The sequence below is a fragment of the Diabrotica virgifera genome, chromosome 7, assembly GCF_917563875.1.
Source record: "Diabrotica virgifera virgifera chromosome 7, PGI_DIABVI_V3a".
Classification (NCBI taxonomy): Eukaryota; Metazoa; Arthropoda; class Insecta; order Coleoptera; family Chrysomelidae; genus Diabrotica; species Diabrotica virgifera.
Window position 1 is genome coordinate 4,929,139 of NC_065449.1, and position 15,519 is coordinate 4,944,657.

The window sequence follows — 15,519 nt, forward strand, 5'->3', positions numbered from 1 at the left end:
ATGTTCTACTGTATAATGTTGTAACACTTCTTTTAAAGAGGTTATCTTTTTCAAGATTTTATACTTTAAACGAGTTTTTATATTTTTTACGATTATTTTTTAAATTTCCCATTATAACTTTTTTTTCTACATTTAGGTATATATTACATAATAAAAAAGAAAGCTTATTCTGTTTACTTTAAAATGGTGTATTACATAAAATTCTAGGATTATTTTTGAATAAGATAAATATGCTTTTAGTCCAGAAAGCCACTGCGCATCCGCTAGGGAAAATATTCTAATTCGTATTTTTGCACAATCTTACTCAAAAAGGACTCCTTTTAACAAATTTGCATATTGCCAGGACCAAAAGGTGGTCAAAAATTTTTTAAACGTTTTTTTTTTGTTTTTTCCTAAAATTATTTTTTTTGCATGGAAAAAAGTTTTTTTAGGTTTTTTGGATCATTCCAAACAGAAAAGGTCTTTAGTGACTTTTCTCTAAAAATGATAGTTTTTGACATATAAGCGAATAAAAATTGAAAAATTGCGAAATCGGCCATTTTTAGTCCTCAAAAACTATGTGAAAAACTGAAAATTTGAATGTTGCCAAGGTAGGTAGATATTCTTTAAACATCGATTGATGAAATCCCTAAGAGTTTTTTGCAATACAATATTCAAAACTTCTTTGTTTTTAAAAAAATGGCACCATTTTAAAGAACAGAAGGTACCCTCTTTATCGAGCAATATATAGTATATTCATGTACAAGAAAAAAAAGTTTTAATGAGAAATTTAAAAAAAAATCCTAAAATAAAAAATCGTTGCAATTACTTATTACATTTTGAAAAATAATATCTTATTCAAAAATAATCCTAGAATTTTTTGTAATACACCATTTTAAAGTAAACAAAATAAGTTTTTTTTATTATATATTATAGAATACTAAATACTAAATGTAGAAGAAAAAAAGTTATAATGAGAAATTTCAAAAATAATCGTAAAAAATGTAAAAATAATAGATATTTTTTTATATAAGGTATTATACATATAATACATAATATAATATTATATAATATATAATATATTATATAATAATATTATTTTATTTTTATATTATAAAAAATCGTTAAAAGTATAAAAACTTGAAAAACCATAATCTCTTTAAAAAAAGTCGTACAACGTTATCCAGCCATTTTAAAGGTAATTGATTTCTATTCTTATTACGTGTACCATTTCATATACCTAAAGTTACGTAGAAAAAAGTTACCGAACAATATTTGCGAAATAACAAGGAAAATTGCCCAAAATTGCTGTTAGTGGCGAAATTTGAAAAATCATATTTCGAAAACTATAAATCCTAATTACCTCTACTAAACAACATTTTAAAGAAGAAATATGTAGGTTTTTTTCCTGTAAAGCAATGTCTATACCTATATCCTCGTGGACAAAAGTTATGGGACAAAAAACAAAATTTCTTTCTTTTGGGTTTCTTTGTGCTTTCTCTTTTGAATATATTTTTGTAAAAAAAAGTATCATTGACTTTAAATGTGATATTTAGATACGAAATTTAACCAGGAACAATTTTTATGTAGATATGTTTGTACGAAAAGTGCATAGAACTCACCCTAATGTAACCTGTGCCCAGGGACTAATTCACCCATTTCTCAAAAACGCACCCCTTTAAATGGTAGCAGTCCGCGGTTTTTTCATGTATAGATGTCCATTGATCATATGAAATAATAAAACTCCGTTAACGTTGTAGTTCGTTTTAGCTATCTAATTTTGAATATAATCAATAGCCTATTTTTGTGAAGGGGACATATTATATTGTTTTGGGAATTGTTTTTTATTTCACATTTTTTCCGTTAATATTTGCATTTCTTTATGCATGCGATGTCCTTCATATTTGAAGCTTCTTTTCTTTTTTTTTTATTTGAATATTACTTTTTTACAAAACTATTGATTCAAGCTCTGTACTTTTTATATATGGAAGATTCGAAAATATGACATAAGTAAACATATATAAGTATTAAAGGATTTTATTCGTATATTTACGAACAGATGCTTGTAAAATAAAAATAACGGTAAGCCGGATAAAAACCAACTACTGAGTAGGTACTAAGGTATTCATAAGTCAACTAATTAGTCAAACAATAAAAACCGCTTCTTTGTGTTTGTGTATACACTCATCATATACATATATATTTACAATTGAAATTTAATCATTTCAGGGTATTTGAACTCAACTTTCCGGTAATGAACTTGAAGATGATGATGATGTAAGGTTCTTTTATTCCTTCTATTTTTTAATAACGGGGAAAACATTTAGTAAAAAATTAAGTCTATAGAATCCTAATACCTATGTATCCGTTGATTACATTGACGTATATTAACTCCAAGAGAGCAACTTCTTAAGCCGGCCACTCACGATACTGCTGCGTCGTTCAATTTTGTCGAGTTCGACTAATTGACAACAATTTTGATCGTGTGTGACCGTGCATCCAACAAAAACGTTATAGACGGAAAGGCAGCGCTGAAAAATCTCTTTGAATTTACTGAAGCTAGATTGTTCACAGTTGATTACTGTGAGTGTGTAGAGAAACATACTGCGGTCGGTCAATGCATAATTTGAAATATTCAAAGCCAAATAATGGGAAAAATTTGCATTTTTCGAGGAAAACTTTAATAATCTTTTTTCAAGTATACAATTAGACCTTTCAAAAAAAAGCTCTGTCCCGTCATACAGCTGACCGACTATAATAACTTTTATTTATATTTAATTTAGAATGTGTGTACTGATTTTCAGCCTTAGTAAATGGATTTAATTACCTTCGTAGGAAAGCAACTTTGATACCCTCTCAGTAATGAGGCCCCTCAAAAATGATTTTGTAGGATTTTTAAAGAGCTATAAAACTGTGTAAATTAAATTCCGTAACATCCCTTAGTTTTTAATTGGGGCGGGTTTAAAGGGCTCGAATAAGGGGGTGTTTGCTCGTAAATAGAGGTTTTAAGTGGCTAACTATTCATTGTAATGAAAATCTATGCACAAGGTAATTTTAGTCATTAAAAAGATACAATTTAGTAGTTTATAATTTTTTTTGTATCTTCAGTATTTTCGGAGATATTTTGAAGAAAAAGGTGAAAAATTGCAAAAAATAAATTTTTCTTTAAACTCCAATTTTTCCAAAATTAGGCATTTTAAATAAGTCAAGCTCGTTGAGTGTATTGATAATATAAATATAAAAGGAACGACAGAAATGTGAAGACTAATTTTGAATTAGGAAGGTAGTTGGGGGGTTATTTTCACTGATTTTTTCGTAGAGAAAAGCAGGTAGCGACATTTTTTTGATTACAATTCGCTTAATTTTCATGCTAGAAACTTTTTATTATAGTCGGAAAAATGAAAGAATACCCATGAACGATCACATTAATCACTTATTTTGTATTTGCTGTCTTTTTCTATAAATAACAAACGTTTGTTATAGAAAAAAACAGCAAATACAAAATAAGTGATTGATGTGATCGTTCATGGGTAGACAAAAAATTAGTGATTGATGTGATCGTTTATGGGTATTCTTTCATTTTTCCGACTGTATTTTTTTTGAAAGGTCTAATTGTATACTTGAAAAAAGATTATGTAAGTTTTCCTCAAAAAATACAAATTTTTCCCATTATTTGGCTTTCAATATTTCAAATTATGCATTTGACGAAAAAAGCTAACCTTTAACATGCCGTATCTCGGTTTGTGTTGATCTCAGAGATATTATTGGAAAAGAATTTAGTTTGTATTACTAAAAGATACAATTTTGATATCTTCTACAAAAACTATTATTTTCAAGCGCGAATAACTCGAAAAATATTAGTTTTACGAAGAAAATGTAAAAAACATTATTTTTCTTAGAATCACTTTTTCATCGAATTACATGGTTAAAATGTAATAAAAAATTTCCACCCCCGAGATGGGGTGGCAACCACCACCAAGGTTTTAGCGTATGATAGCGGCACGATATAGAAAATGATCCTTGGACTATTCCCTACCTTCTGTGAAAATTTCAAGAAAATCCATGCTGGACGAAAAAATTGCGAGCCAAAATGCTTCATTTCCTCAATCGAGTATTGGGGCCGACCGAGCGGCTCTGTCCCGTCATACAGCTGACCGACTATAATAACTTTTATTTATATTTAATTTGGAATGTGTGTACTGATTTTCAGCCTTAGTAAATGGATTTAATTACCTTCGTAGGAAAGCAACTTTGATACCCTCTCAGTAACCCCTGTTCTACGTTTCGCTTGACCGACCGCAGTATGTTTCTCTACACACTCACAGTAATCAACTATGAAAAATCTAGCTTTAGTAAATTCAAAGAGATTTTTCAGCGCTGCCTCTTGGTCTATTACAATTTGACCACAGAAAGACTGATATGTCTGCTGCAGCACTGCAGAACTGATATAATTGACGATTTTGTCGAACTACACCGCAGTACTGTGATTATCCGGCTTTACCGATGTACCAATAGTGGTAAGATTGCAATATTTCGATATCATACTTACTCAATTATTTACCTAATTCAACTTTTTATTCTTCATTTTATAGTCCAAGGATTTATTTAATCTGATTGATACCACTATTATAATATTTATAATAATTAAATATTAGTTTATTATTAGGGATATATTTATAGAAGAACTATATGACAACAGACAACAATGTATTGTTACAAAAATAAATCCGACTAGAAAAGGAAAACACTCTTTTAAAAAAAGAAGTAATGATGACCATCTACACAATGAAAAGTACTACTTAAAACTTTTGTTCCAAATAAAATTCATTAGACAAGACGAAAACGGCGGGTCCGTTGGGAAAAAATATTCCAATGAGATTTTTTTGCATAATCACATTCGTGAGACAACCCAGAATAAGGTTCAAGAAGTCGCCCACGTGAAAAGTGGTTCAATTTTTTTTAACAATTTTTTTTTAATCAAATTGCAAAAATTAATATTTTTGGCTTGGAAATTTTTTTTTAGGTTTTTTGACCATTCTGGACAAAAAAGGTTTCTTATAATTTTTCTCTAAAGTTGATCTTTTTCGAGTTATAAGCAATTTAAAATTTAAAAAACGCGAAAATGACCCTTTTTAAGACTTAATAACTCGGTTAAAAATTATTATTATGAAAGATAGAAAGTGACTAAATCAAAATATAAAGCCTGAAGAATGACCCTGAAAAAACTGTGTTATAAATTTATTACTAAGCTGTTATTTTTAATTAATAACAATGGGCGGTTAGATCGTATTGACGCGGCTGTAAATGTGAGTGCGAGTAAGATGCACAATTGGACTGCCGGAATGGCATCTCTCTCGCACTCAGCATTTCGGCCGCCTAACACGTGCATGGCGCTCATTATCATTACTTAAAAATAACAGCTTAGTAATCAAATAATGACAAAAATTTCTTCAGGATATTGTAAGGGGGCATTAAAATTTGATTTAGTCACTTTCTGACTTTCATAATAATTTTTAACCGAGTTAATATGCCTTGAAAATCGCCATTTTTCGTTTTTTTGCAATTTTAAATTGCTTATAACTCAAAAACAATCAACTTTGGAGAAAAATTATAAGAGACTTTTTTATCTAGAATGGTCCAAAAAACCTAAGAAAAAAATGTCGGGGCCAAAAATATTGATTTTTGCAATTTGATTTAAAAAAAATTGTTAAAAAAAATTTGGACCACTTTTCACGTGGGCGACTTCTTGAACGTTATTCTGGGATGTCTCACGAATGTGATTATGCAAAAAAATCTAATGGGAATATTTTTCCCAACGAACCCGCCGTTTTCGCCTTATCTACATGGAGAGATCCTCAAATTGCTATTAGGAGACAACTATATCAAACCCATACAAAACCTGTGTAGTGCCATTTTTCAGAAATGGGAGAAATTAGAGAGAAATTCATCCGTGGTTGTCATCTACTTACTTCACTAAAGTTGTTTAATGACCCTAAATTCTGTGTGCTAGATTAATTTGTAATAATAGGCCTGGATCCCGTCTACCAGAAAAAACTTCATTAATAGCAAGCTGAAAATTTGTTAATAGCTTAACGGTGTCTAGTCGGACAAACCTTGATTTACGGGAACACTGAAACAGGGGAAGTTTTAATTGTGAAACAGTTTTAAAATTACGCCAGTCAATGGGAGCAAGAATAGGGTATTACTTCCGAATTCTATACTACTGCATGGATTTTAATGAAATTTTGGGCCTAGCCTCTACTTATCTCTTAATTCAAAGTCTACCCTATGCCCATGTGTGCTTTTATCTTGGGGTGGTTCCCACCCCTTCTTAGAACCTTCTGGAGAGGTTCTAGAGAACCTAATTCTAAGCGAAAACTGTTGTATAATTTTTTTTGAAAACTCAATACTTTTTGAGATATTGGTGGTGAAAATTGGAAATTTTCATTGAAACATAATACCTATTCGAACGGTTTTTTGCGAAAACCTTAAAAACTATGCATCTAACTAAAAAAAAAATTAATTTACACTTTTGTAGGCTATAAAAAAAACAAAGAGACATTTGCTTTCATAAATGTTCTAGTTATAATACAAAAAGAGATATGGTAGGTGAAATTAGTTTGTTTTTTGGTACATTCTCAAATTGGTGTATTCAACTTGAAATGACAGAGAAACGGTCGATTTTAGGTGTATAATGCTACTAATACCTTTTGTAGTGCTTGAAAAGGCCTTTAAAACGAGCTATAATAAAGGTCCATTGCATTAAAACTAAGCGAGATATGCTGCAAAAAAAATTGATAACTAATGTATTTTAAGAAAAAATGATAAGTAATTTTAACCCCCATCCACTAATATGTAAATGCATCGTTTTCCTTCTACAATACCGTTTATTATAGTGTTATTTCTATGTTAAAAAAGAATGTGTGTGTACTTTGTACGCACGTAAGAAGTTATACTTCTATTATATGATTTAAACGAAATTAATATACTTTTTATTTATATTTTGTTTAAATATTAAACTAATTTATACTTACTACTTCTCAAACATTTTTATTAGAACAGTGCCAAAAATTAAAATAATAAAAGAATAAAACACACACAAACACATTAAATAAGCCACAAATGATGTCTGAACATTAATTGTCGAAAATTTTTTTAACTAAATACGTATTTTCTGAAAATACAATTATATAATAAATATACTTACAATCATAAAATGTATTAAAAAAAACAAAAAAGAAAGCTTTCTATTGGGACTCGAACCATCGCTGATAAGCGTGGTTGGTATTGGAATTCATTCGCCTTCTCCGCTTAGCCATGGACACTATGTGTCATTATTTACGAAGATCGACTAACTAAACGGATTAAACTTGTGATATTTTGATATTTTGAAAATTGATCAAATTATTTTAATTTTGAATTGAAATGATTTAGAATTGAAAAAATACAACAAAACATAGAGTAAGAAAACAATATATTAGGTGAATATTGATAGAAATTTTGATGGTAATCAAATTATATAAATAAAAGTATTACATACTATGTATTTTGGCAGATCAAATAGGTAGGTTTATACCCATGACACATTAACAATTATTACGTACCTGTTGCTTTTAAAAACTATTTAAAAGTCACTACAATATTATAAACTTTTTTGTTTCTGTCCTCACAACAATAAAACTAATATATTATACATTTCTTTACCTTTACCTTTACCTCCAAACCACAGCTGTCCTACAGCTGCCATATCGGATAATTTTTGACATGTCATTTGAACATCCACTCAGAACAAAGTTATAATGCGCATGCGCCGGGCTGATAGGTTTTAACATATAAAAATTCACCCTCTATCGCCGGTAAAGAAGTATAACTTCAAAAATAAATATAGAACAGTTTTTGCTTAAAATTAGGTTCTCTAGACTCTTCTGTGGCTATTTTAACAAAAACATTTTTCACCACCGAGAAGGGGTGGAAACTACCCCCAAATAACAGCGCACATCGGCATAGGGTAGACTTTGTTTCTTGAGCTATTCCCTGCTTACTGTGAAAAGATCAAGTAAATCGATGTAGTAGGATGGAATTCGGAGCCAAATACCCTCAATTACTGCCCTAAATTTGGAGCGTCAGATTACGAAAACGTTCCATGTACCTTGTCGGACAGAACTTACAATTGATTTGTTACCCTTTCATTAAACCTCATGCAAAAATCAGACTGCTATTACTAAACAACACGATTCCTGTCATTTGACATGTTCTTCGTATTCCACTCATTAGAAGCCCAGTTGGTGATAAACACCAGTCTGATTTTTGCATGAGAGTTTAAGGAAATAGTAAAAAATCAATTGGAAGTTCTTTCCGACAAAATACATGCAACGTTTTCGTAGTCTGACGTTCCAAATTTTTAACCTGTTCCACAATTAAAACTTTCAATGTTCCAGTGTTCCCATACATCAAAGTTTGTCCGCCTAGACACCGTTAAGCTATTAACAAATTTTCAGCTTGCTATTAATCAACTTTTTTGGTACGCGGGATCCAGGTTTATAAGAATAAATTAATATAAGATAGTAAGTTACAATACTTGTAACATTGAATTATTTACATGAATAAAAACCAAAAACCAATTGGTATTTGCACAACTCTTTCGTTAACATTTATTTAGTTAAATGAATTGATTTATATCATCAAATGATGGTTCATATTTTAGCGTCAATAGTGAGTTTTTGAGTGCTTTTATATTTCAAGTACTTACAATCTCATTTAACCTTGACGAAGTTATGAAAGGAAGTATTCTTTTCATAAGTTTGTGTAGGATATTGTCAGTAAATTAACAAAAGATCAAAAGTTCCAGAAGGTCATTAGTCACTAATTCAAACCAGTAATAGCACAAGAGTACGAAGATATTGAATATATGACAAGAAAATTAATCGAGAAATATAAAAAAATGGGGATATTTGAACATTTGAATATTTGAAGTAAAGATAAGAAATACAGCATTATATGTGTGTCGATGGGATACAGCAGGACCTCTCATTGGAAGATGGAGAAATAATAACGCATTTCGACAGATATAAGTATCTGGGTATGATCATCACAAAAGAAGGGAATGTAGATGACACGACAGGAGAAAGAAACACTCAGTTTCTGGATTTCAAAATGGATTTTTGGAGACGTTCGGCAGGGAAATCGAGATTGGAGGGAGTTACTAACAGTAGAATAAGAGAAATCATAAAAATAAACCATACAATAGTTGAAGATATTGGTACCAAACAACTAAGATGGTATGGACATATCCAAAGAATACTCAAATATTGACTTCCAAATGAAAGATAGACAAGTACAGGGAAACCTATGGTCAGACCGAAAAAAAATGGCGATTCTCTTGTTTTCGTTTTAATTAAAACACAGTTTTAAATTGGCCACTTACATTATAAATTTATCTTGTAAAAAAATTCGCTTGTAAGTTTGTTTAAAACAAAATTAGTTTTCAATATCGGTCTCGTTTATATTCCAACTATAGTGGCCATAAAATTGTCATTTTTTATTATAGATGACACTTCTAAAATTCTGAAATCAAATACGAATTTTTTGTCACGAATTGACATTATTTTTGACGTTTTAAAACTATATTTCTAAATTGATTCATCTCATTTTAAGTCCCTGCCAATTTCATCGTAAAGATGGCCTCGTGTATGCCATGTGGTCCCCTCTTACAGACAAATTCTCATTCACCATGTCCACCTCCGGGACCAAGCAAATGCTGCAATGTGTGTGTGCCAGTGCAAATTTCGTCAGTTCCACCAGTAAGAAAAGTACCAAAAAGATGCAAGTACATCCAACCACCACGACCAAAATCGTATGCACCTTTAAGGAAATTCATACCACCGGAATTGAAAATGGAAGATGGAACCATTTACAGAAAATCATTTATTCCAGTCGAAGGAGAAAAACCTGTTGTCATCATTCCAGAAAACAACTTATGTGTTGGTGAAGGTAAGATATCAGACAATACAGTAAACCGGATGTCTTTCCAGCCACATAAAGCTAAACCTGCATGTCCCATTTATCCTTGCGAACACAAACTATTAGGAACAGGACCAATGCAAGATATCACTACCAACAAACACGACTACGTACCGAAACCGTCCGTAAAAACAGTTCCAATCAAACCATTTGCTAATCTATTTTCTTCGGATTGTCCACTGAGTAATAAAACAGTCAACAGACTATCTTACATGCCTCAAGATTTGGAAAAGGCCAAAGTAGTGCCCGTTAGACCAATTAATGCAATTCCTGCACCTTCTGGAAGAATAAGTGACAAAACTGTACAAAAAATGTCTTATCAGCCTTGGAAGCCCCCTGCGCGTATTGACATGCCTTGGGCAGAAAAGCCTAAGTTTGTTCCACCAAAACTTCGAATGGAGGATAACACTATCAACAGACTCAGCTATGGACCGCCAGGTGAATACATTGAATGCGATGATGATGATTCTTGTGTACCTTGTCCCCCTTCTTATAACGTAGCCCCTCCCGTTTGTATGGGCCCAGCTCAATGTTGTATGTCTTGCTGTTGTCCTAAAGCAGCTTGCTGAAACTTTGGAAATTTTTTATGTAAAATGTCCCTTTTTTTTAATATTTACAAATATTTTACACTTATATATTGAGTATATATATTTTCTCAAAAACGTTAGTTGTTTGCTTTCTTAGATCACATTGATAACATAGTATGTAGAAATGGTGCTTTTAAATTAAAGTGTATCTTCCTTAAGATAGCAAAATGCCCCATACTCCCTGAATTCAATTTTTGCTCATTTTTTTACGTTCTCTATGAATAAAAATAATACACCCTCCCCCTACTGCCAAGAATGACCGTTTTTTTATTTTATTTATTTTATTTATTTTATTTTTTTTTTCGAGAACGTCCCTTTTTGAATATGGCTGCAAGTCCATTTTTGTATTTTGTGTGTTTAATAAAAAATTAAACTATCAATTTTTTTAGATTTTTCTGTAAGGGGCGCCATTTTCAAAATCACGAAATGCGGTTTTTTATGAGTTTAGCGGTTTTCTCCATGTAAGAGACCTGAGTAACTGAGCCCTTTGGGATATTCAAAAATTTGTCGAAACACGGAGTTTTGCAAAAGGCATGGTTTTTGGAGGTTTAAATGTGTTTCGTAAAATTTTATGCATGTCATAAAGGACTCGTTTATTTTAAATTATATAATATTAACCTATAAAAAACCTTGATTTGAGTAAAAAACTTTTGAGGTCTATAAAATGGAGACAATCCTCCAAATCCCACAAAACAGTTTTTCGGGTTTTTTGAAGATTACGCACATTTCGGAAAAATCTGAAAAAAGTCAGAAATATATATTTTTCATAAAATACAAAAAATAAAAAACAATAGACCTGCTTCCATCTCCAACAAATATTCATACACTGCTTTTAAAATAATGCATATTTAGATTATGTACAGAGACTAAAATGTGTCTTGGTCAGCAGTAAATTGTAATATAAATTATAAAACTACAATCATACCTTGGATAAGCTAATCTAAGATCACACTTTAGTTTAGCAAGCAGTTCTGAGACCGTTCCAAATTGCCTTAATGTCATTTCCATTCCTGAAGAACTCAGCATTGGATTCCTGTAGTCTCTGTACGAGTGACTTTGAGAGTAGTTACTTTCTAGATCCGACATACTAGACGTCGAATAAAGAGATATAATGCCATGACCTGACTTCTTCCCCCATTTCTTAATCCAGTATGCATAATCTTCTGGATTATAAATTGGTGGTCTTTGCTTTTCCTGAAATCAAAATTTAATGGAAGTACAATTTACTTTAGTTTAAAATTGAAATAAACCGAGGAGTAAGACAGGGAGATACCATCTCACCCAAGCTATTCACACAAGAGTTAGAAGATATTTTAGCGCTTCTTCTTCTTCTACGGCACTACAGCCCAAACTGAGCCTTGGCCTCCTTTATTTTTTGCCTCCACCCTTGCCTGTCTGTGGCTGCTCTTCTCCATACACGGACTCCTAAAAGGGCTTGTGCGTCGCTGTTTACTGTGTCTTCCCAGCGCTTTTTTTGGCTTCCCAACCGGTCTCTTTCCTTGCATTCTAGCATTCAGTGCTCGTTTTGGTAGCCTATCCTCTCCCATTCTTATCACATGTCCGGCCCATTGCAATCTTTGTAATCTAATGAAGTCTGACAGGGGCGTTTCCTTATAAAGTTAATAAAGCTCGTTGTTGTATCGACTTCTGAAGATTCCGTTTTCCCTCACAGGTCCTAGTATTCTCCTAAGTACTTTCCTTTCGAATGTGTCGAGTTTGTTTTTGGATGTTTCTTTCAGCACCCAGACTTCACTGCCAAAGCATGTTATTGGTCGAATTAAGGTTTTATAGATTCTCATCTTTGTATTTCGGTGGACACTTTTTGACCGAAATATATGGGAGAGGGCAAAATAAGCTCTGTTTGCCTGCGTTATTATCTTCCTTATTTCTCCATCTTCTGATCCGTCGGCATATATTTCTACTCCCAGGTATGTAAATTTTTCAACCGTTTCAATGTCATCTTCATGTATAATGTTTTCTGGGACTATATTTCTTCTCGTCTGAGTCATTATTTTTGTTTTTTCTGTGTTAATTTCCAGACCTAGCATTTTTGTTTGTGTTTTTAACTCTGCATATGTTTCCTGTGCTCCTGTTGATGTTCTACTCATAATATTAATATCATCAGCATAAGCGGCCAGTTGAACCGTTCGGTTGGTCAGTAGATTTCCTCGTCCAGTTTGCATTTGCCTAACCGCATACTCCAGTGCCAGGTTAAACAATGTTGGGGCCAGCCCATCTCCCTGTTTTAGTCCCTGCGAAATGTTAAAAAAGTCTGTCCGGTGGTTTTGTATTCGTACACATGCCTGAGTTTCATCCATTGTGGCTTTAATGAGTCTTATTAACTTGTGTGGTATTGCCAATTCAGCCAATATATAGTATAGTTTGTTCCTTTTGACTGAGTCGTATGCCTGTTTGAGGTCTACAAACACGTTGTGAACATCAATATCGTGTTCCCATGCTTTGCTCAAGATCTGTTTTACTGTGAATATTTGATCCAGTGTCGATCTTCCGTCTGATACTCTCCAATAATATTTTCTGCTAGTGGTTGGAGCCACTGGTTTATAATATACGTGAGGACTTTATATGCTGTACATAGTAGAGAGATTCCACGGTAGTTTTTGCACTGGAGTTTGTCTCCTTTTTTATAGATCGGGCATACTATACTTTTCTTCCAGTCGTCGGGTTTAGCGCTTAGCTATTCTAAAAAAACTAATATTTATTTATTTAGCGTATGGCTTAAGTATATCACAGAATATATTTAGATTTATGCATTATACAATGCATCACAAACAGATGTCCAATTTTTTTATATATTCGATTGACCCTTCGGTTGCCATTACAAAGTCTATAGGGTCGCCTGTGTATGCTCTGCGTGGGCAGTCCTGAACAATGTGACTGATCGTCTGTCTTGCAGCGCCGCAGTCACAAGAAGGCGAGGGGAGTTTACCCCATCTGTGGAGGGAGTCGGCGCATCTTCCACAGTTTGTGGAAAAAACTAATAATAGGCCAGGAACAGAAGCTTTTCACCTCGCAATTTTTACAGAATGGATCGATTTGCTTCAAAATTTGAGAATAAATAGTGGAGAGTCCAAGGATCAAAATCTATATAATTCCGAAATGCGCTTTTACCATGGGGTTGGTTGCCACCCCATCTCGGGGATGGACATTTTTTATTATATTTTGACCGCAAAAGTTGATAAAAACATTCATTCTAAAGCAAAACATATTCTATATATTTTTTTTGATAAAATCAATAGTTTTCGATTTATTCGCTATCGAAAATGTTAGTTTTGTATAGAAAAAATCAATGTTTTTCGATATACTCAAATACTCATTAACGATTCACTCAATTTTTGCCGTAGAAAAATTTTTTTCAAACCAATGTCTTAGGAATTAAGTCACCTACAATTCTATATTAAAACATTTTTTCGTCTATCTGATGCTAATCTTTTTATTCTGAAGAAAATGGCATTTTTTACCAAATTACAAAAATTCTAAATTTTTAAAAACTAATCATTCTAAGACAGTCAAATTTCTAGAATCTGTTAATAATACATAAATAAAGAAGTATCAATAAGGCCAATGACTAAAAACACCACTAACTTACATTATTATGCTTCCAATTAGATTGCTCCTTTTTTTTCAAAAAATATATTGATTTTTTAACGGTAACTTTTTTGTTTATTATCCTAGAAAGCTCTTTAAAAAAGAATTTTGTAGGTTTTACAAGATATATAAGGTTATTAATATTAAATCCTTTTAAAATCCTCAGTCGCAAAAAGGTGTGTTTGAAAAGGTTGGTAAAGGTGATTTTTGCATGTTATTATAAGTTTTGATTGTCAATAGCTCACTCAATTGTTAGCGTAAAAAAATTTTTTGCCAACCATGTTCTTGAAAATTAATCAGGCTATAATTTTATATTTAAATATTTTTTCGTATCTCTGATGCTAATCTAGGAAGGAAGGAAATCTAGGAAGGACAATGACTAAAAACAACGCCAACTTGCATTAATATGCTTTCAATTGGATTTCTCCTTTTTTTTTTTCAAAAAAATATATCGATTTTTTAACCGTAACTTTTTAATTTTATATCTTAGAAAGTTTGGGAAAAAAATAATTTTGTAGGTTTTTACTAGACCTATAAGCCAATTGATATTAAATATTTTTAAAATCCTCAGTCGCAAAAAAAGGTGACTTTGAAAGGGTTGGTAAAGGTGGTTTTTGCATGTTATTACAAGTTTTAATTGTCAATAACTCACTCACTTTTCGCCGTAAAAAAATTATTGCAAACCAGGTTCTTGGGACTTAAATAGGCTACAATTTTATATTTAAATATTTTTTCGTATCTCTGATGCTAATCTTGCTATTCTGAAGAAAAGGCCATTTTTTTTCCAAACTACAAAAATTCGTTATTCGCTTTTAACTATATTTTTTTTTAAAACTAATCATTCTAAGCCGGTCAAACTTCTAGAACCTATTTTAATAATACATAAATAAAAAAGGCCAAATAAAGTTAATGGCTAATTTTAATTAGGGTGCTGATTAGAGGGTTCCTTGAGATTACTTTTTCGCTGAAAAAATTGGGGACTGACATTCTTTTCATATAAGTCACTTAATTTTTAAGCTAGAGACTTTTTTCATTTCTGGAGATAGATATTTTTAAGTACTTACTTTAAATTAGTTTGAACAAGTTTCCTCGAAAAATGTATAGTTTTCACGTCTTTTGACTTTGAAACTACAATATTTACCTTTTGACGAAGAAGAGCCAACATATAATAAAGTATAGCTCGATTACTATTGATCTTAAAGAAAATTAAAAAAAAAACGGTTTTGTTTATTAAAAAGGTTATTTACTTTTTTTATTAAAACTGTTTATTATTTTAACGGTTAAAACTTTTGGAGTTATTAGCAGAAAACTTATTAAAAACATTGAT

At 31.7% G+C, this 15,519-nt stretch overlaps 2 protein-coding genes across 2 annotated transcripts in view; one reads left to right on the forward strand and one right to left on the reverse strand.

Moving 5' to 3' along the window:
• Positions 1–15,519, reverse strand: part of LOC126888883 (uncharacterized) — a 173,871-nt gene that overhangs the window by 26,510 nt on the left and 131,842 nt on the right. The window contains exon 3 of the mRNA XM_050657316.1: positions 11,512–11,780. Within this exon, the coding sequence (XP_050513273.1) occupies positions 11,512–11,780 (269 nt within the window). The remainder of the gene's footprint in view (positions 1–11,511; positions 11,781–15,519) is intronic.
• Positions 9,554–10,661, forward strand: LOC126888885 (stabilizer of axonemal microtubules 2). Its single transcript, XM_050657318.1, has one exon. It carries the CDS (start codon positions 9,657–9,659, stop codon positions 10,566–10,568), a length of 912 nt encoding a protein of 303 aa, XP_050513275.1. The 5' UTR covers positions 9,554–9,656; the 3' UTR covers positions 10,569–10,661.

Bases quoted from the DNA above. Each gene is read 5' to 3' on its own strand.
- LOC126888885 (XM_050657318.1), top strand. From the start codon at position 9,657: ATGGCCTCGTGTATGCCATGTGGTCCCCTCTTACAGACAAATTCTCAT.